Below are 21254 nucleotides of genomic sequence, written 5' to 3'. Positions count from 1 at the left end.
TTGTGACGTAATTTGCCAGTTCGTTTAGACAAGAAAATCCAGCAACCAGTTGCTTAACTTTCCCGGTAACATTTGGTAACGCCATCTGTTATCATATTAAAAACACTTTTTATATCTTTAATTATTATAAAAGGGCAAAAGCTTAATTTTGAGGGTAGGGATGGATGCTAATAACCAGTAAAATCGTCATTAAGTTTAACCCTATTGGAGATACGCCCTAAACAGAATTTTATTTTACTTTATTTTACTTGTTTTCTACTTACTTAGCCTATTATTTTAAATAAGTTTTATTTTTTTACTCTTAAAGAAATATCTAATAATTTACGTATTTACTCCTCTCGTTTCATATTAGCTTCTTTTATACTGGAGAGTAATCTAATCGGCATTGTTTTATTTAGGATCATTGGATAATGCGTAAAAACTGTTTTCTAACCTTTAAAGCTAATTGATAAATAGTACGGTAAGTAAGGAACGACGTACAGTACAAACAGTTCGTTCTAGAACGACACATGCTGGCGGTCGAGGTAAAGTCGTGGTACGATGTTCGGATGTAGCCCCAGGGCACTATCGGTGGTGGTAAGTCCGAGAAACAGGTGGGGAGACTCCGGCGATTGATGTAGGTGAATGGTCTAATTCCGTGGCACGGGTCACTGCTGGGCACAACTGGAAAGAACCGTCCTTTGATCTTAGATTTCGGGGTTTTTATGTGTTCTTTACCCTCTTTGCCTTTTTGATTGGCCATTCGTTCCTTCTCCTTCTTCCCGATTGGTCATTCTCCTGTATCCAGGCGAAAACCGAGACTTATTCGAGTCGCGAGAAAGGTCCGCATCTGGGAGTCCCCCCGGCACCCTCGTTGATCTGACTGGAGGTGTTGATGAAGCTTTGAAACCTGCGCTCGTATTTTACTTCGTTATTGTCTTTTCCCTGACGTTTTAGAACTTAAACGACCTAACAGATGTTCTTTTGGTTGTTAACTCCTGTCTTTTCTCTATCTTTTAAACTCCGACTCTTGTATACGAGCATCCTGTCGAAGCTCTCTCTCTCTCTCCCTGTCCACATTCCTCTACATCGTTCATCTTCATGCCGCGTTTATTTTTATATAAATATGTAGTTTTCCCCCTGTCTCTGTTTTACATCACTAACACAATTTCTTGGTCTGATTTGACAACCGAAATTTCCCGTCTTAGGAATTTTATAATTAGTCGTAATTTCGACTGGATTTTGGAACCTCACAATCAGTTTCTTGTAAAATGTAGATTTTTAAACAGTTCATTAGACAATATACAGATGTTTATGAGCAAATTGGCTCTAATAAAGCTTCAGAATCCACCGTTAGACCTTCCAGAGTGGGCCGATCTTCAAAGCAGAAATGTTTAAACAAGAATTAGACTTTGGTTTGGCTAATAACCCATCTCCTACCATGCAGATTTCTTCCTTAGTTTTCCCCATGAGAAGTCCTTTTTCGGGAAAAATGGATAAACACATGATTATCATGTGTTTCCCGTTCGTTGTTTCCCACATCATGTGTTTTACTTTCCCGGCTGTTATATATAACAGAGGGAAAGTATAGCGATGAGACAAAAAATGTCCCCCCCCACATTTTTGGACTCGGGAAATCTCAAAACTTCGAGAAATGCAAAAATATTTGGGTTTTTTCCCTTGTATGTATGGATGTTAATTAGTGTATGGGGGGCACGATTTTGTTGCGAAGAAAATCGTGCCACTCACACAGACACAAGCCTCTTTGAAGCTTAATAACTCCTGTGCTTTTTGTCAAAAAATTTTGAAATTTTGAAAGGAGGTTTGGTTATTAGGGGGGATCGATGTATTAAATTTTGTCGATTTAAGATCGAGGGGCTGGGAGATAAAGGGTGTGGCGTGTATCTCAAGTAGGGTGGGACTTAACGACGATTTTAGTGGTTATTAGCACTTGCAAGTTTTTATAAAACTCATCCCTACCCAGAAAATTAAGCACGCGGCCGCGACAGGTGTGGGGCCAGTCAGAAAGTGGTTCCGGCAGCCTTGGGAACTCGACCGGCTCTCGACGGTTTCTTCCAGAGGTCAGTTTCCAGTTCCGGCTTCCACCTTCGGCGGGCTTTTCCTCATCGGCGCATTTCATTCGACAACCGATACTCAACCCGGACGACCTCCTTCCCAACGACCATTGGCATTCCCCGTTCCTCGCTCTTCCACGCCGCCCCTCAGCGACAGTTTAAATCCTCGCACATTTTATCCGTGCAGTTTTAATCATGGAAACTGGAGATTTTTCTACCACCGAAGGGATTCCGGTCTCCGGACGCCGGTCCGCAGCCTACACTTCTTCGTTACCGTTCGAAGGCAGAGCACCTCCCGACGGTGGGAGTTGGTTCGAAAAGACGGAGAATGCTTTATTTTTCCGTCTACTTTCGGCCACCCAGCCCTTTGCTCGTCCTTCGTACACTCTCCTAAAACTAGCCCCTACCCCCGGTATGAGCGTACCGGTTTGTCACCGCCAAGCGGCTATCCCTCCGGACGTTTCCTGGCTCCCGTCCGTCGTCTACTTATTACTATTTCCCAACGGCGGCTCCCGCCCACTCTCGCCCAGCGGCCACTGACCGGCGGCAAAATTGGGTGCGCCGCATCGCCGTAGGGGTGGTCCTTTCGGAGGTCTTCGACGTCGATCCGGGCTGCGACATCTTTGGGGCAGAGGCGTGGGCTCTATGGCGGGCCGTGGCCAGACGGCAATTTTTACCGGCGGTCTGCCATCATTATGGATCTGGAGACTCAAATGGCCATTTACTCTCTTGGAAGTCTGGACATCGATGCGTTCCAATGAACCAGGCGGCAGACGAGGCAGCCCGTTTCCAGAGCCAGAGCCATCTCTGTCGGTGGAGACAACGTCCAACTACCGAAACCCTAACCCAGGCTCGGACGACGGTCTTTTACCCTTGAACCTATCAGCAGGCTAATTGCAGACAGGCGTAAACGCTACCGGCCGTCTGGGCATGGTGGCCGGAACGAAACGGTGCGGTACTTCTGTCTTGGTTGCCCGCAATACCACCCGCCCAGCCCTAGGCTCCGAGTCGTCTCGCTCTACTTTACCGACCGACCGACCGCCCGCCGCCTCCTCTTCCCGGAAACGCCTGGCGGCACTCGAAACTTTCGTCTTCCGTAGCTGCCGGTGGGCGCAGGATGGGAGAAAATAGCCGAAATCTCCGTATTGGACAACGAAATGATAACAGACAGGAGGATACCGAGAACAGGCAGGAGGAGGCCGGATTTTTTCCTCTATCTTTCGAAAATCCTAAAATAGATTAAAATGACAAAGGATAACTATACTAAACAACGAATAATCTCCGAAAAATAACTTTCCGATTATATACGATACGGTCGTCGGATACTCGACCACTGGTGGGCGCTTATAAAAAGGTTTTATTTTCGTTAATGTGTCGTCGACTTCTTTAAATATAAATGCCATCATTCTTGGAAAACAAAACCAAAATCTACTTATTTAATAGCCAAAAACATTTTTATTGTATTTAATTTTTCATAATTTATATTAACGATACTTTTAATACAAATGGTGTATTTTTCCACCCACGGTATACGTCCTAGGCAGAGACGAAAACTGTTCAAATTCCGACTCCATTCCCAAATTCTTAGCCGCTACGTAGCTATAAAATAGGCCAAATACGATCAATGTTACCACATATAAATAAATAAATGTATTGAAATATATAAATTTTTAAAATTTAATTTTATCTTGTATATTTTATATAGTATAAAGTTTTATTTTAATTCTTAAACTCGAAATTTGTCAAATAGAACTTTTTAATTTTAAAAATTACACGTATTAAATATAATTAATACCGTATCAAAAATTCTAAGGCATTTTATTAATGATTTAATTTAGTTGTTTTGATTTTAACTAAAAATATATACCTGGTACTATGAAATTACACCGACCAAACGAAATGGGTGGTACTATACCGGGGTCCGCATATCGCCAGAAAAGCTGCGGCCATTCCCAATTTATAGAACTAAAATGGTTCTATAAACTGGGGAGTGGCTGAAACCCCTTCTTACCAAATACCAGCTCTTAAACATTTGTTGATTGTTACTATCCTACCAAAAGGCTACGAATACCGTACGAAGGAGCCGGACGTTACTGTTAACCATATAAGAACTTCCGACGCAAACCAGAAGTTACGTTATTTCGATTGAAAAATTTTCCACCGAAAGGAGTTAGATAAAGGACCGGCACGACTTCATTGAAAACGAAAAAGTGTTATGTACAGGGACAAGACACTACTAATTTGAAGTGGAGAGCATATATTGATCTTATTTTTGAAATGTATATTTTCTTTAACCAGCAATTATTTCTTGTGACATGGTCACAATGCCGAGCTGCAATTTCTTAATCGTATTTTTTAATTTACTTTATTTAAAATATATGCTTTCCATTTCAAATTACTAGTACATTATACTTTCCTGCTAGCAATACACTCGTGCTGGTCATCTATGTAACTCATTTGAAGAAAAATTTTGAATTGAAATACGGTTTCTTCCGGTTTGTATCGGAAGTTCGTATATAGTTAATCAAGGCCTGCTGTCCCCGAGCTTTCCATATCTGGTCTCGACTTTCATCTATCTCACTCAATTCTCGAGATTGAGGAAGGACAGACAACAGTGGAAATTTATAGGTCTACAATCGTTTCAAATTACAACACAATAAAAAGGGGTCCAATAATGATTGAAGTAGAAAATTATTATGGAAAGTGTCATAATGTGGATTTCAAGATTTCAAATAAGTTTTATTGCTTACAAGAAACATACAGCATGTTTAAATAAAGCCTGGAGCACGCTTAAACATAATTCACTGACCATGTCGAAGTTAATAACTTTGCACGTATCTCCGGTACGTGTACAATATCTTGTAATATGGGTGGATGATAGCAGGCAAGAATTTCATCGAGCGTCATCATCGAGAATCGGACACAGCTCACGACTCGAATGGCGTATTTTTCCCTTTCTAAATAATTACATTGTATCCATCTTAGAGCAGCCAAAAATACTATAATTTCACTAAAAATTGATTTATTTGAATGTAGAGAAAGGAAGGATAAATAAACGAATGAATTTAAAATAGTTTTATTTTTACCTTCTCGCAGCTATACAGTCTCCAGAAAGGATTTCGCAAATTTCGTCTACTTTGAGATTTAGAAACTCGGGACATAAAACCGATTCTTCGAAACGTTTAAGAATTGTTTCGTATGATAATAACCATTTCTTTTGAATTCCACATTGCTTTGATATTACGTAAATATAAAACAATTTACTTATTTCATCTAATTCTTCAGAAATAATCTACATAATTAAATATTTATTTGTTATTTTTAATTAGTAATCGAGTAAAACTTTAACAGAGTTAAAGATTTAAATGATAATTTTTACGATTTTCAATATGTAACCAGAATAAAAATTCGTTGACAGTTGATTTCAATATACAATAGAACCTGTTTAAACCGGACTCGCACGATATGGAATATTTCTCCAGGTTTGGTTTGGTTTCTGTTTTATTAAGGTTCCGTTTTACACAGGTTTTATTGTACTGTTACTTTTTAAATATAAGTATTTTAAAGGAAAGTAAAACAAAGTCCATATTATTGAACCTCACATCAGACCTTCACTTGTAGGCTATCGCAGGAGTCGGAGTTTATACATTTTTCTTGTAATTTCCCATATTTTTGACTATTGATTATTGTAATGTAGTATGAAAGAAATATTCTGTAATTTCAATTTAGGTCTGAAATTAAGAAATTTCTTGAACTTCTAATATTTCGTGCAATATGTCTATATTTTTTTCCTTTAGTTAAAGAAATCGTAGAGAAATTATTTTATAATGGAACAATTATTTATTGTGACATGGTCATAATGCCGGGCCGCAATTTTTAACCATATTTTTAATTTATTTAATTTGAAATATATGCTATCCATCTCAAATTAGTAGTGTCTTGCCTCTGTACATCACATTATAAAATAATCGAATGTCGTGTAAAGCGATAAATATTCAGGTATAAAGAGCGTCAAATTTATATATAATAGGCTTAAACTGATATATTTCTTTCTGTTACGGTTTTAAAAATTAGGATTTGGATGTAGGGATTGTGTTATTTCGTTTTGTCTTTAAAACAAAATCAGATAAAATAAATAAAGACGATCAGAAAAGTAGCGAAAGAGGCTGGTGCTACTGATGTTAAGCGAGAAAATATGCCACGAATTCTCCTAATAGTAGATGTATGAGATGAGATTATGTTATTGAAACATTCACAGTTATGTGTATACATTCCGAGAGGCTGCAAATCTTTAAAAAGGCTTTTGAAGATAGCCTTTCGTGGGAACCTTTCGCGGGAACCTTTCGCGAATTTTGTCCCAGTGATGAGCAAATGGCTCAAGACGTTTTGAAGCGATTTTACTCTGGTGACTTCCCGCAAAACATTAATTTTAAAACAATACTAAAACAATTTTAACTGTAATTTTAGGTCTACATTTGTTTTAATAAATACAGTTTTAAATAAAATTAAGCGTTTTATTAAACTGCGCTCACAGGAAGAGACAAAATACATACACTTTATATCAAATAATTACACTAAAGCCACGTTCCTTAAACAGATTTTATTTGCTTCTACTTATATTACCTTCATCTTTACGGAAACATTCTAACTATAAAAACATGGAGTCTTTCAAATAGTACAGTACCTATAAAGAGCTTTAAGGAAAATTAGAAGGCCATCTACATAAAATGTTTCTTTGTAAAGTTTTTATTTGAAAATTGCAAAGAAAATAAAGAATAAAGTAATTCTCAGGACAGCAATTGCTCTTCCCCAACTCTTGTGGGGCATTGGTATCATCGTATAATGTAAAAGTCGTCATGTTCAATAAACAGGTCTGATCTACAGTACATTATACAAGCTAATAAATCCAAATTGAGTTTATTTAGTAATTTAACAAATATTTTGTGTTATTCGCGGTGTTATTCGGATCCAGTTTTTTTCAAAGGAGTGACATAGCAGAAAAATGTCAAATGAAGATCTAGGTAAATGGAAAAAATCTCATAGGAATGATAGTTAAATATACTTATTTTAAAGTGACAAATCAAACAAATAACAGTTTAAAATGATCACAAATGGCAAACTCATTACTATTGCATCATTAAAATCATCTCTGAACCGACAGTAATCTTCTATCGTGAATTCCGTTGTCGTTTAGTACATACTCAAGTGGTATCACTTCTTTGTTACTGTGGCGTGTTATCGTATGGGCAAAAAGGTCAATTGCCCGGAGCTCCAAACCAATCTTTTATAAGAAAATATGTATCAAAAACTTCCCCCAAAGAAAAATGTCGGTAATCAATACCGTATATGGAGTCCCTGGCTCAAATTTGCCTGGGCCCCGCGAAGATATAACGCGCCACTGCTTCGTACATTAGCATTACTTCTTTGAAATTCTTTTCGCCTTGCCACTCTTTTGATAAACACCACCTCGAATAGTAGGATCTAATGTATTTTAATTAGATTTACTTGAGGAATAATTTTGCATTGCTCAGTATCAAAATTTTTATACCTTAAACAAAAAACTTATAATTAAAAAATTAAAAATTAGAATAAATGCGCTAAAGTTAAAAGTTTTCCATAAATAAAATATTATTAATTTTTACCTGATAAATTTTTCTAACTGCAGCTTTTATTTCCAGCCTTTTAGCAGCTGTCAACAATTCAAAAGTTACGTTGCAGGAAAGTCGAATTTGACCAGTATACATGAAGTGTAACAGCGCTTCAAATATCGACGGTCGCAAGTTTAAAATTTTAATATATTTCTAAATTAAAATATAAAATAAAATAATATATATAGAACAGATATAGCATAACATTGACTTTTCAAATGATGAAAATATCGTATGTTATTTTAATATCAAAATATAGACGGCCGGATTGCCGAGCAGTCAAGGTGGCAGCCTACCGCTCGGGGGGACCCTGGATCGAATCCGAACGTTTCGATTAATCTCCAGGAATTTTTCGTACTATACGAAACAAAGGATTAGTACAAAGCATAGGGTTAGGTTCCAAAAGTTAGCAAGAGTGTGTTATTCTTTTATGGGTTAATGTTACCTATGGTTCCAAAATGGCGGCTTGTCTCTGATTCAAGGGAACAGAAGAAAGAAAACAGTGGGAACGTACGTTCTAACCTAGCCAATTCTAATAATTATGGTAATTTATTAAAATAGGTTAGGTTAGGTTAGAACGTGCGTCCCCACTTTTCTTTCTTCTGTTTCCTTAAATCAGAGACGAGCCGCCATTTTGGAACCATAGGTAACATTAACCCTTTTATGTAATTAAGAGAAATGTGTTTATTAAAGCAATCAGAAGTATTGCACGGTAATATTAATTTTTTTTTCACTGCTAAACACTATTATTTCGTTTTGTAAGGGATATCTTCAATTCTCGGACCGTGTTGTAGGAATGCCGTGTTATACCAGGGATATCTACGAAGGCTATTTTTTAAATAAGGTCCGTTTTTTAATAAGAAGAAAAATACTGTAAATATCGTTAAAATATATTTTTTTCCATATTCTACATACTTTTATCTACTTTTCTACATAATTTCCATTTTGTTTAAACATTTGACATACCGCTCAACAATTTTTTGAATTCCGACTTCAAAGAAATCTGCCGCCTGTCAAGAAGCCCAATCCACGACTGCAGTTTTCACTTCTTCTTCGTCGTTGAAATGTTGACCACCAAGGAACTCCTTTAAGTATCGAAACAAGTGAAAATCACTGGGTGCAAGGTCTGGACTGTGTGGATAATCGTATCGTGTCAAAACGATAAAGCACTGTTTAATCTTTTTGTTTTGTGATCGTCAGAAAGCAGTCTTGGAACGCACCGAGAAAACAATTTTCGATAATTCAGTTTCTCCGAAACAATGGTATACAAAACTGATCTTGAAATCTGTGGAAATTCAATTGATAACGTTGAAATCGTGAATCGTCGGTCCTCTCGAATTTTGTTATCCACATCACGAATCAAATCTTCAGAAATCAAACAAGGTCGGCCAGGGCGTGGCTCATCATGCACATTAACTCGCTCATCCTTGAACATTCTTACCCATTTTCGAACTTCACTGTCACTCATAGCATTATCGCCGTAAACTTCGCAAATCTGACGGTGAATTTCCGCTGCTGCCAAGTTTCTTGCACTCAAGAATCGAATAACAGACCGTATCTCACAGTCGGCGGGAGACTCAATTTTCTTAAACATTTTAAACTTCTACAGCTCAGCATACAGACAGACGATATGGCTGCAAATGGCGTCAAAACGCGCGCCAAGCTCGCTCGGAGCAGAAGCGCTTGCGTACTGCCGTGATTGCGCATTATTCTCACTTTCATTCACAAACGGACCTTATTTAAAAAATAGCCCTCGTATAATTACAAGAACAATGAATTCAAAATCATATTAATACTGTGGATATCCACAGTATTAATAAGATTTTGAGTTCATTATTCTTGTAGTCGGTGTCGGATTAAGCTTCTAGCGGGCCCTAGACAAAATTTAAAATGGCCCATTTTAAATAAGTTGCTTCTAAAAAAATCTTAAATAATGTCACTTAAAATTTTTATTAATAATAGAAAATACAAATACTAATACAGTGGTTCTTAACCTGGGTTCGACCGAACCCCTGGGGTTCGGCGAGTCAGTCTCAGGGGTTCGGCGGAGGTCAACCACCTGACGTCATCGTGACGAAAACTAATGCTACATAAACGTGTGTTCTATTGGGAAATTAACTTCTCTAACTTCTACTACTCTCTAACTGAAACGAAGTGAAGAGGTCCCAATCGAATACACGTATAAACGACCTGCAAGACGGTCAAGCACACACCCGACTCATACGTTCGTGATGACACGCCCCACTCGGCTATCATTGGCTGCGGGTGATCACGCAACATCGCTTGGCCTTTCTATGCTGCAGGAAATTTGGTGCGCCCAGTATTCGAATTGTGACTGTCGTGATTGTACGTCGTGTGATTTCTTTTTTAATATTTTAATCCCTTCATACTATGTCGAGCAAAAAAAGAAAGTGGTCGGACGAATATGTACAATATGGATTCACATGTATAACGGAACGTGATGGGAGTCAGCGTCCTTGTTGCATGATTTGCAATGCCAAGTTGAGCAATTCTAGTCTAGCACCGGCAAAACTAAGAAAACACTTCTTTAATCTGCATGGAAATTACAAAAATACAACACTCGCTGAATTCAAGGTGAAGAGGGCCAGATTTGATGAAAAAGGTAGTCTGCCTGTCCTCGGCTTTGTACTCATCGATAAACCGATCCTTACAGCATCGTACGAAGTCGCTTACCTTATCGCAAAGCAGGGCAAACCACACAATATTGGTGAAAAACTCATAAAACCAGCCGTGTTGAAGATGGCGAATATCATGCTGGAAAAAGCGGCTGAAGTTAAGTTATCCCAAATTCCTCTTTCAAATGACACCATCAGTGATAGAATAGACGACATGAGCAAAGATATCTTTGCCCAAGTAGTTGCAGATCTGATTTCAAGCCCGGCAAAATTCAGCCTTCAACTCGACGAAACTACAGGCGTTTCCAATCTAAGTCAGCTTGCAGTATTTGTGCGCTATGTGAAAGACGACGTTATAAAGGAAGATTTTTTATTATGTAAGCCTCTTACAACAACAACTAAGGCAGCCGATGTAAAGAAACTTGTGGATGACTTCTTCAAAGAAAATAATCTTTCGTGGGATATGGTTTCTGCAGTTTGTTCGGACGGAGCTCCAGCCATGCTGGGAAGAAAGTCTGGTTTTGGTGCGCTAGTGAAAGCCGATGCACCACACATCGTTGTTACACATTGTATTCTACACAGACATGGTTTTTGTTGGCAACAAAACCATGCCTCCAAAACTGGCAGAAGTCTTAAAAATTGTAGTGGAATGCGTGAACTATGTGCGAAATAGTGCTGTGAGGCACCACATCTTCAAGGAGTTGTGTAAAGAAATGGGGTCTGAATTCGAGGTACTTCTGTACCATTAAAACGTTCGGTGGTTATCCCGGGGACAGGTTCTGAATCGTGTTTTTGCCCTACGTGAGGAATTAGCCCTGTTTTTGCAAGAGCACCAACATGGTCATGCAGATTGCTTCAAAAATTCTGAATTTATTCTCATGCTTGCGTACATGGCTGATATCTTCGCAGCTCTCAATCATCTGAATCAACAGATGCAGGGCGGTGGTGTCAACATCATCGAAGCGGAAGAAGCCCTGAAGGCGTTTCAAAAAAAGCTACCGTTGTGGAAACGACGAATAGAAAACGGTAACTTTGCAAACTTTACCCTGCTAGACGAATGTGTAAATAAGAATTATGATGTGCCTGGAATCGGAGATATTTCTGTATCGGGAGAACTGAAGCACGCAATTTCCATGCACTTAGACGAGCTTGCAAAGTCTCTTGAAGGGAAGTACCCTTCAAGAGAGTTATATCCAGCATGGGTGAGGCAGCCGTTTACGTTTGATGTTGAGAAAACAGATGTTAATGATACATACCTGGATAAAAATCATTGAAATTCAGCAAAGCCAGGTTCAACAGCAACTCTTCAAAACAACAACGCTCTCATCAGTTTGGTGCCACCAAATAGTAACGTACTCTGCTATTGTGAAGAAAGCTCTGGAGATTTTGATACCGTTTGTGACAACATATCTTTGCGAGCAATCCTTTTCGAGGATGCTGGACATTAAAACGAAGAAAAGGAACAGACTTAGTTGCGAAAATGACATGCGAGTGGCACTTTCCAAGGTAAAGCCTCGCATTTCCGAACTGGTGTCTAAAAGGCAACAGCAGCAGTCACACTGATTTTAAATTTTGTTCTTTGTTCTTAATGTTTTATTCTTTGTTATGAATGTTTTGTTCTATAATGGTTTTGTTTATTTTGTGGACCAATAAAATATATACCTATGTTTTGAATTTGAAAAATTATATTTTATTTTTCCAATTAAAAGGGGTTCGGTGAATGCTCATATGAAACTGATGGGGTTCGGTACCTCCAGCAAGGTTAAGAACCACTGTACTAATACAATATTAATTGCATAATAAGAGAGTTTCTGGTATAACGAAATATATACAAAAATATATATAAAAGTCGATTTATCTGAAAGAATTTCATTCAAAAATAGGTTTTTTTTATATTTTTACCCCAAACCTGGCGTTGGGAAAATACCTTTTTTTTTAAAACTTTTATTAATATATATATTGAAAAAAAACTAGTGACGAATTACTCAACTTTTCCCCGGCAAAATAAGGAAAGGGATGAGTTTCATTAAAAAGAAATTGCAAATGCTAATGACCGGTAAAATCGTCATTATGTCCGATCCTACTGGAGATACACAAGACACCCTTTATCTCCCTTTATCTCCCTTTCACCTCGACCTTTATTCACCAAAATTTAATAGCATCGATCCCCCAATACACAAACCTCCCTGCAAAATTTCAGAAAATTTCGGCAAAGTGTACAGGAATTATTAAGCTTCAAACTGGGTGGAAAAAATCATGCAATATACATTGGCATCCATATATACAAAAAAAATTCCCACATATTTTTTGCATTTTTCGACGTTTCAAGGACCCGAGATCGAATCCGGACGGGTCGAAAAATCCACAGGAATTTATTAAGTTACCACACAACTCTAAGCCGGTTAGTTATATTAAAACGATTGCCGGATGAGATCGGGCTATATTACTGCTTCTATTAATTATTAAATGCTAAGTAATTTGGCCTAGAGGTAGGCCATCTCTTATTAAATTGAATAATTATAATATACAGCCGGCTTTAATGCCGTAAAACTTATTTTAAAACAGTTGCTTTAGACTTACCTTTTCCTTTCTATTATTGGTCAATAGTAATTTCTTTAGAAAAGGACTATGATGACATAGTACTGAAGACTGAGCTTGGTAGCATTCATCATTAATATATATATAAACGTCTGTAGACAGCTTTTTCTTGGAAAAGGATTTCGCATCTAAATCATGTGTTATAAGATTTTTATCGGCGCTTTCGTCACTAGTAGGAACTTCGTCATCACTTAATAACTTTCGCAAAGATTCTTCAGTTATACTTGTTAATTTCTGAAAATAATTATAGAAATATAAATGCTATTAAATAATCTTAAATGGTAAAATAAATAAAATAACGTTAATATATTGTATTTTTCAGTATCAAATCTTTTTTAATTTTAACATAAAATATTAACAAAGAGAAATTTCCTGTAAAATTAATAATTTTTTAAATTTTACATATATTTTTACAATTTTTGTAGAATTATTTTCCATTTTATTTTTCGTTAATTCTAATTACGCCGTTAAATCGAAGATTATTTCAGAATTTAAAAAAAATAGAACATAAACTTTTATATTTAAAAGAATTTAATTACGAATTCGTTTCATTTGTAAAACTCTTTGGAAACTATAAATATGGGAAATGGTAAGAAAATCTTCTTTTATGATAATAATTTGTATTTTTCTATTAATAATTAAATTATTTATTTTACGGCATGGCTAAGATTTTTTAAAATATTAAAAAGTATTATCAGTTAAATTATAAATTCATTTTCGACTCGGTTATAAACTTAAATATCGTTATATTTAAGTTTATATATCCGGACTGATATATTTCGACCAGTCCGGATTCAATTCTGCAAGGGAGGTTAACATATCTGCAGTGGTTCCTCCCAAAAAAGGTTGGCTCGTATCACTTACTATTCGGCTGCTGCATTGTGGGCCTGGCCGAACTAACGATGGGCTTGAAACAATAGGCCAGAAAAAGACGGTTCTCTTACTTCCCATAAGACGATAAAATTAAAAAAAAAAACAAACATTTAAAGGTTGAAATGTATAAGTTGTATTTAGTAATAAAATTAAATGTGCATTGAAATTGTCCACAGAAAGAAATTTTTCTGTTTTCGGCAATTATGTAGATACGTAACTTTTTCAGCTTTGACTCTTCTTTACTTTGATTCTTATTTACTGCATATTGTGTAGATTGTCTTAAAATTGCAAAAGAGAAAAAAACACAAAGACATAAAAAAATTTTCAAATTAATGTCAGGTTGTAAGGTGAAATTTAAACATTTTGAAAAAGTTTACTGACAATTAAGTCAACAACGATTACAGTTCGGCCTGGTAGGTAATCAGTAATTACTATTAATATCAACCACATCTCGCCATCTTTGCTGCAAACTTTCAACCCCGTGAGTGTAGAACGACTGGAATTTCTTTCTTTTTTTTTTTTTGAAGAGTTTCGAGCGTCTGGTGTTGTCATTGAACTGCATGTTGGCAATACGGTTTTGCAGGACGGGAAATAAACGGTAGTCAGTTAGTGCCAAGTTTGATCTGTAAGGTGGATGAGGCAGAACCTCCAGCGCGGACTAGTCAGCTTCTCTAAGATCATCTTCACTCTACGTGCTGGCGCACTGTCGTGGCGGTATCGGACTTTGTCAATTTATGAAGGAAATTCTTTGATCTTGGTGTTTAAACGATCCAGTTGTTCAAACTGTATGGTAGAATTCTTTCGTGACAGTGATGTTGGTTGGGATCAGCTTCGGATGATGACGCCAAACAAACGTAAATTATTGTCTTCTTTTGCCTTTGACATTTTTAACGGCTTTTTTTTCCACTCACGAACGCTTTAAATCGTGAGCTTTCATTGTGGTCACTTTTGAATTAATAGAGCAACAGCACGCGAATGTGTTCTTTTGAAAATTTCGTATTATCAGACATTGCCGATGAGTTCATTTCCAATGAAATATGTGATAAAACGCCCTTAATCTACTTATATACCTACATTTTTTTCTAATTGTTTCTAGAAAAAAATTGAAATGTATAAATTTCGGGTTTTTCTTCAGTTCGGTGCCATCTTAATTTGAAAATTTTTGTTATTAATAAGGCATGTACAGTGCCTATCATTATGAGAACCCGGGATTTAGTCGTGGTTAGAAACCAGGAAGCTTTTGAGGATATGTCGGATCCCGCCCCAATACAGGTCTGGTCAAACCCATTGAGGATTCGATTAAACATCACCACTTAATGTCCACAAGGAGAAAATTAAAACAAAATAAAAACGAGAAATTAAAACTCACAATTAATTAATTAATTAATTAGATGTATTTGATACAGCGCCGGATTAAGCCTCTAGCGGGCCCTAGACAAAATTTAAATTGGGGTTCCATTTAAATAAGTTGCATCTAAACAAATCTTATATAATGTGACATTAGCGTAGCTAGCATGGGTGACACCCGGTGCGGATATCGTAGTGTCACCCATAACTTTTTAACTCTTTTATAAAACATTATTGAATTGTAATATCTTCGCACTCGAGCAACTTGAACGCTATACCGAATATGCGATGTCGCGACGTATAAGTGTAGATTTAAAAAATAAATCATAACTATCCATACATCAGTACTACCATGAGACGCGGCCCCTAGGAATATTTTTAGATGGCGCGAGAGATCTCGTGCCGTACATTACTTCTGGCACGCGGGTGGCTGTTGACCTTTTCTTTTTTTAGGTAATGGCTACTCGAGCGGAGCTTAGTAAGAATTGTTAAATACAGCCTTTTCTGTCCTATCGAATTTCGATTAAAGTTTCGAAATCGAAACAAAGAAATCTTGTGCACTGAAGCCGGGCCCCTCCGAATTACAGGCCCTAGACATTTGTCTACTTTGCCTATTCGATAATCCGGCCCTGATTTGATAATTTATGACATTTTAAAAATAGAAGAATTTGTGGTTTTAGTGGATTCTGTTGAATACGATTCTTACACGTTTTGATATTACAGGAAAATTTAAATATGTTAATTATATTAAAATAAACACACTTCATTCGAATAAATTATAAATATTATCAAAGAAGTTTGTATTTAAAATATAAATTTAATTAATATTAATTTAAAAGGAATTTCGAAAAATGCATTAACGAGCACCAGAGGTCGCATAATCGTCGCTAGGAGGATAGATTTGTTAAGTGCGAGTGTTAGTTTTGTGTCTATACACAAATTTGTGTATGAAAGAGTTGAAACAGAAAGAAACTTTCCACATGTACTATATTTATACAAACTAGCAAGCCTGGAATCGAGTGCGGAGTCTGACGACGGTGGAATACCTTCACCACCGCTTAAAAAGCAGCGCCTGAGTGTCAACATGCCATCGACCCAACAACAACTGCAACAATGCACAAGTCAAGGTATAGGCCTACAGCAGCCCGACATAGCAATAGAAAATGGTGTTGCTAATGGTGATTCTCAGCAGTCCGACGTTAAATTGAAGTCGCAGATGGAGCAAGATATTATCAGGTTAATTGGACAGTATCTCAGAGGTCTTGGTCTCAAGTGAGTCACTTCTATTTATTCATGTTTTGTTTGTTGCGTATTCACTTTTACCTATAATGTCTATATCATTTTATTGATTTCAACTTAATTAATATTGGTAAATATAATCTAATATTATAATTATGAATCCTGCTTAGAATATTTCATACAAACGTTCCACTTCATAATGTAAATATTTTAAGAGAATTTATTGTCGTGGACGAATGTGTCATATATTTACTCAAATATTAATGCGTAATTTAAATAAAAATGCTAATTTCTTTTCTTTTTTGTCAAATTTAACTTGTTTACTTCTGATATGTTTATTTTAATTATAAATAATAATTGTTTATTAAACATTTGTGAATAAAGTTAGTTATTTATGACCTTGATTTACCAAAGTTTTTTTTAAAATAAAATATATCATTTGACTAATATAATAATTTCTTTTGTTTGTTTTTTTTTTTTGTAAAGGAAGTCCAAAGTTTTTCGACTAAGAATTTCATTGGGTTCATTTTTTTTTGTAATTATTATAAACTGCAATTTTGTTTTTTAATTCATTATAATACCGTTGTAATATTGTCATTGATAGATTTATTAATAATGAGAACATAGAAAGAAAAGTTTCTCAGATTTTTCTTTGCATAACTAACAAGTATACAAAATGAATTACTTTCTGTAATTTTAAATTAAAAAGTGTTATTCACAATCTGGACTTATTAAATATTGGTTAATAAAGTTAACAGTTTGATACTGTCTTCTGATATAGTATGTCATCTACAGTTTACTGATTCTTGAATTAGTTTTTTAATTCAAGGATAATTCAAGAAAAAGATTTTGACAAAATAAAGCCGAAATTAATGTTGGACGATATATACCGCTTCGAATGAAGCAGGCCATATCATTGGCTTGTTTATCTGGTTATGTTAAAGCCGCTTTACTGCGTGTGTACCCGTGCTTCGACTTTAACTAGCTCTGCTTGTCGTACATTTAGTAAATTTGGAGTTTTCGAAAGATGTCTGTAAATTAAATTATTAATCTTTATTTTTATGGTTTTGATTACTAAATTTAAAGTATTTCATGTGTATGATAGTAACTTAACTCAATCATAATTATTAGAATAGAAATTCAGTGTTCTAAATGTAATTTTTTGTTGATACAAATTTATTATTAGTTGCAATTTAATTTCTATATGAATTGATAGTCTAAAAGAAACAGCTGAAATGTAGTTATTACTGTCAGATAACTGCTGATTTTTATTATTATTAAAATGTTACATGTCAGCATGATGTTTTCATTCTTAGTTCATTAAGTAAAAAATAAATCTTTCATATTTTACTTTGTTTACGATGTGTAAATTTACATTGTTTACATGTAAACAATAAAGAAAAATATTTTCAATTAAAATTAACTGATTCAAGAAAAATTAACATCTTAGTGTATGCCTGAACCTATATTAAGAAAAAAATTTTTATTATATAAAGGCATAAACTCTGAAAAAAATTATACTTAAATAACTTTTTTCTTAACATAGTACTTTATATATATGATTAATGGTTAGTTGCAACTTCTCACAAAAAATATTTAATATTAAAATTAACTGTTCATTATGTAAAAGAAATTAATTAATTGCTACAGTTTTAGTCAATCATATAATTGAGTTATCTAATCAAATAATAGAGTTAAAATAAGATTTATATACAGTGAAACCTCTCTAAAATAGACATTCCTCTAACAAGTTGTGGTCCAATATAAAAAGTACATAACTTCATTACAATTGACCTCTTAAGCAGATGCTCTTTGTTATGGACACATGAAATGCACTTTTTGTTGCTGTCTCATCTTTCTTAATGGATGTAGTAGTAGTAGTAGTAGTAGTAGTAGTAGTAGTAGATGTTCATCAAGTAGACTTCCTTTGTATGGTGTTTCTTTAGTTGCAGTCAAATCAGTTCCAAAAAACTCAATATTGTGTATCCTGTTGTTGTTGTTGTTAAAATTTTAGTCAAATATAGGATTTACTTAGTAGGATTCACATCAGTCCACAGGACATGTACACTTTACAGTCATAATTAGTATAAACAATTGTTTTCAATACACTAAGATGATATGCCAATTAGATTGGTTTAAAACAGTTCCCTAGACCAGCAGTTCCCAAAGTGTGTGCCGCAGCATCCTAGGACACCACGGCTTCCTCACAGGGGTGTCATGAAGTGTTATAAAATTTTTACAATGTTAGAATTTAATGTACTTGTTGGAATTTGACATAGGGTGCCTTGGGAAAATCTGCATTTAGCAAGGGCACCTAGAATCAAAAAAGTTTGGAAACCACAGCCCTAGACAATTATTAGACCTGTGGTCTTGCTCTTTCAATCTCTCTTTTCACATTTGTATTGCTTATGATAGGTTGAAATTATTTAATTGCCACTTAAATGCAACTGATGAATGTATCAATTGCAGAATTGCCTACCCATTCAACAACCATTCTGAATAGGGCCAGTATCTTACTTGGAGGTCCATCTTCTTGCTTGTGATGTGTTTCATAGATAAATACAATTGTATTTCTGATTGGCTATTTTGAAAAATTTTGTCTTCATTCTTGTTTATTTTTAAAATACATATCTTCCGTCTTCACCACAGATTGTGTGTTGAAGAGAATCTGTAAGTATTGATATGGCTCCACTTGAATCCACTATCTTTTAAATGTCAGTAATTCATACTGACATTTTAAAAGATAAGATAAAAAGTTATTGAATATTATAAAGTACAAAATAAGAAAATTAGCAGGAGTGTTTAATTTTCCCTAATCTTTAAGTTGTGGAAATTATCAAAAAACAAGAAGTGCTACTCATAATAACAATTAATAATAATACAGTAGAGAGTCGTTTATCCGAACACCGGTTATCTGAACGCTTTCCAGTCAGACTGTGTCGTGCCGAATCAAACTTTTTTGATACTAGATTTACTTCTAAAGTATAATTTTTATGTTTTTATATTTTTCAATATATTTATTTTGTTTGTACAAAATAAAGAAATAATTTTTAACGATACAATAGCCTCGATTATTATTATAAAAATTTTCGTTAGGCTTAAAATCGACGAAAATTCAACACGAAGCAACATGCAACGGAGAAAAATTTTAACATTGGACAGGTTATTTTTTCATATATAATCGGTTATCCGAACAATCCCAGTCCCCAATTGATTCGGATAAACGACTCTCTACTGTATTATCATAGTAATAGCAGCAAATTCAACAGTTTCAAGATGGGAATAGTGCACTTGTTATAGCACTATGGTTGTAGAATGGTTCTGCAAAGTCAGAAGTCAATATTCCTTTATCAGAGCCAATCATACAAGACAAAGCTTTGCAATTTGCATCTGAATTAGGTACTGTGGACTAAAGTCTCAAATGAATGGCCTGAAAAATTTCAAAAGTGACATTTTAATATCAAATTCAAAATTGTCTGTGGGGAATTATCTAGAGTTGATCATAATATAGTAGCACAGTGAAAAGCTAAAACCTTTCTTCCATTATCACTTATTATCCAGAAAATATTTTGAACATAGACAAAACAGAACTATACTTTCATGTTTTCTCAGACAAAGTTTTGTCTGTGAGGGTATTGAATGTACAGTTTGCAAGAGACCTATGGTAATTGGAAAGACTGCCACACCAAGATGTTTCAAGAATGTAGATATTACAGTGCTAGATCAAATATCTAGCAATATTGGGACTGGATGTGGTCTGGCTTTCTGGAAACAGGGTATATTTATACTTGGAAAGAACAGAATTGTATTTATGTTTAACAGATACAAATTAATACACTTCTAAAGTAACATCTGTTTGATCATTATTAATCCTCAAACCATGTATAGTGTAACATATTTGTTAATTCATGTAAAAGCTCTTAAAATATAGAGTAACATGAATAAAGTGTAATGTTTATAATAATATGGGATGAAAATTAAATGAAGAAAAGTACATAAAACCATTTTTAACACTGTATGCCAGCAGTAGCACTGGATCTGGCATTATGTGGTATGCAAGTCATAGAAATCAAAAAGAAGTAGCCATGTAGCAAACTACAGTTGTACTACAGCCTTCCAGTCTTCCTGGAGTCATTAAAAATTAACCAGTTTCAAAAATAGTTGGTTTTCTGATTTCCAGATTTTTGGAAACTGGATATTTGATTCAGTACTGTACAAAACTTCATAGTAAGTGGAAATCAAACAAAGACCTTGGAGAATGAGAAATGATGACAAATGATTGGAACAGCTAAACAGGAAAGAGTTTTTTTACTGCATTCTACTCTCTCAACGTTTTGGATCAAAAAGTAATTCAAAATTTCAACATAAAGTACAGACACAAATGACTGAAGCACATAATTGCAAATATAGATTGTCTGTGTTAGAGTACTTTGTGAAACATTGCTCATATCTTTAAAGCTGTCTTGTAGATGCTTGGAGTCATGCCATTAACAATTCAGAGTTTTCTTCAAAGTCATATTTTCTTCCAGCAATAAGAATACTTAGTTTTACAGTATCTATTGTGAACGATATTGAGACAACAGTTTCATGAATGCAGCAGGATTTACCATCACTGCAAATCAATTGTTGACATAATTCCAATATTTTAACTGGAACATAAGCCAAAATACAAAAATTTTTTAGTCACTTTCTGAGATTTAAGAAAGGGATGAGGATGATGGCAATGGCTTCATGACTGAAATGATACCTACTATAGAGCCATCAATAGTCATACAGATTCTCTGGACTATATGAACAAATTGAAGCAGTTTACATCCAAAAAAAGATGCAGATGTCACAAAATTAGCACAAGATTTAAT

General features: G+C 35.1%; 2 protein-coding genes across 5 annotated transcripts in view; one reads left to right on the top strand and one right to left on the bottom strand.

Moving 5' to 3' along the window:
- Positions 1 to 3501: 3501 nt before the first annotated feature.
- LOC136969319 (actin-binding protein IPP-like) lies at positions 3502 to 13429 on the bottom strand. 2 transcript variants are annotated; one of them, XM_067263447.1, is made up of 6 exons: positions 13351 to 13429; positions 12919 to 13170; positions 7697 to 7855; positions 5141 to 5346; positions 4864 to 5064; positions 3502 to 3653 (listed from the first exon to the last, which is right to left on the bottom strand). In XM_067263447.1, exons 1-6 carry the CDS (start codon positions 13372 to 13374, stop codon positions 3551 to 3553), a joined length of 945 nt encoding a protein of 314 aa, XP_067119548.1. In that variant the 5' UTR covers positions 13375 to 13429; the 3' UTR covers positions 3502 to 3550. The 2 variants fall into 2 exon arrangements, with proteins under 2 accessions (XP_067119548.1, XP_067119549.1); XM_067263448.1 differs by having other exon boundaries at positions 4864 to 5007.
- The window catches only part of LOC136969311 (WD repeat-containing protein 26-like), a 78772-nt gene continuing 70906 nt past the window's right edge, over positions 13389 to 21254 (top strand). Inside the window, exons 1-2 of one of the 3 annotated variants that reach the window (XM_067263432.1) lie at positions 13389 to 13525; positions 16161 to 16428. In XM_067263432.1, the coding sequence (XP_067119533.1) occupies positions 13516 to 13525; positions 16161 to 16428 (278 nt within the window). In that variant the 5' untranslated portion in view covers positions 13389 to 13515. Of the gene's footprint in view, positions 13526 to 15995; positions 16429 to 21254 lie in introns of all 3 variants that reach the window. The other 2 variants (XM_067263431.1, XM_067263433.1) reach the window with 2 other exon arrangements.

Source organism: Centruroides vittatus, unplaced genomic scaffold, assembly GCF_030686945.1.
Source record: "Centruroides vittatus isolate TY-2023 unplaced genomic scaffold, ASM3068694v2 contig_1776, whole genome shotgun sequence".
NCBI classification, from domain to species: domain Eukaryota; kingdom Metazoa; phylum Arthropoda; class Arachnida; order Scorpiones; family Buthidae; genus Centruroides; species Centruroides vittatus.
This window is presented reverse-complemented; position numbering and strand designations above follow the sequence as displayed.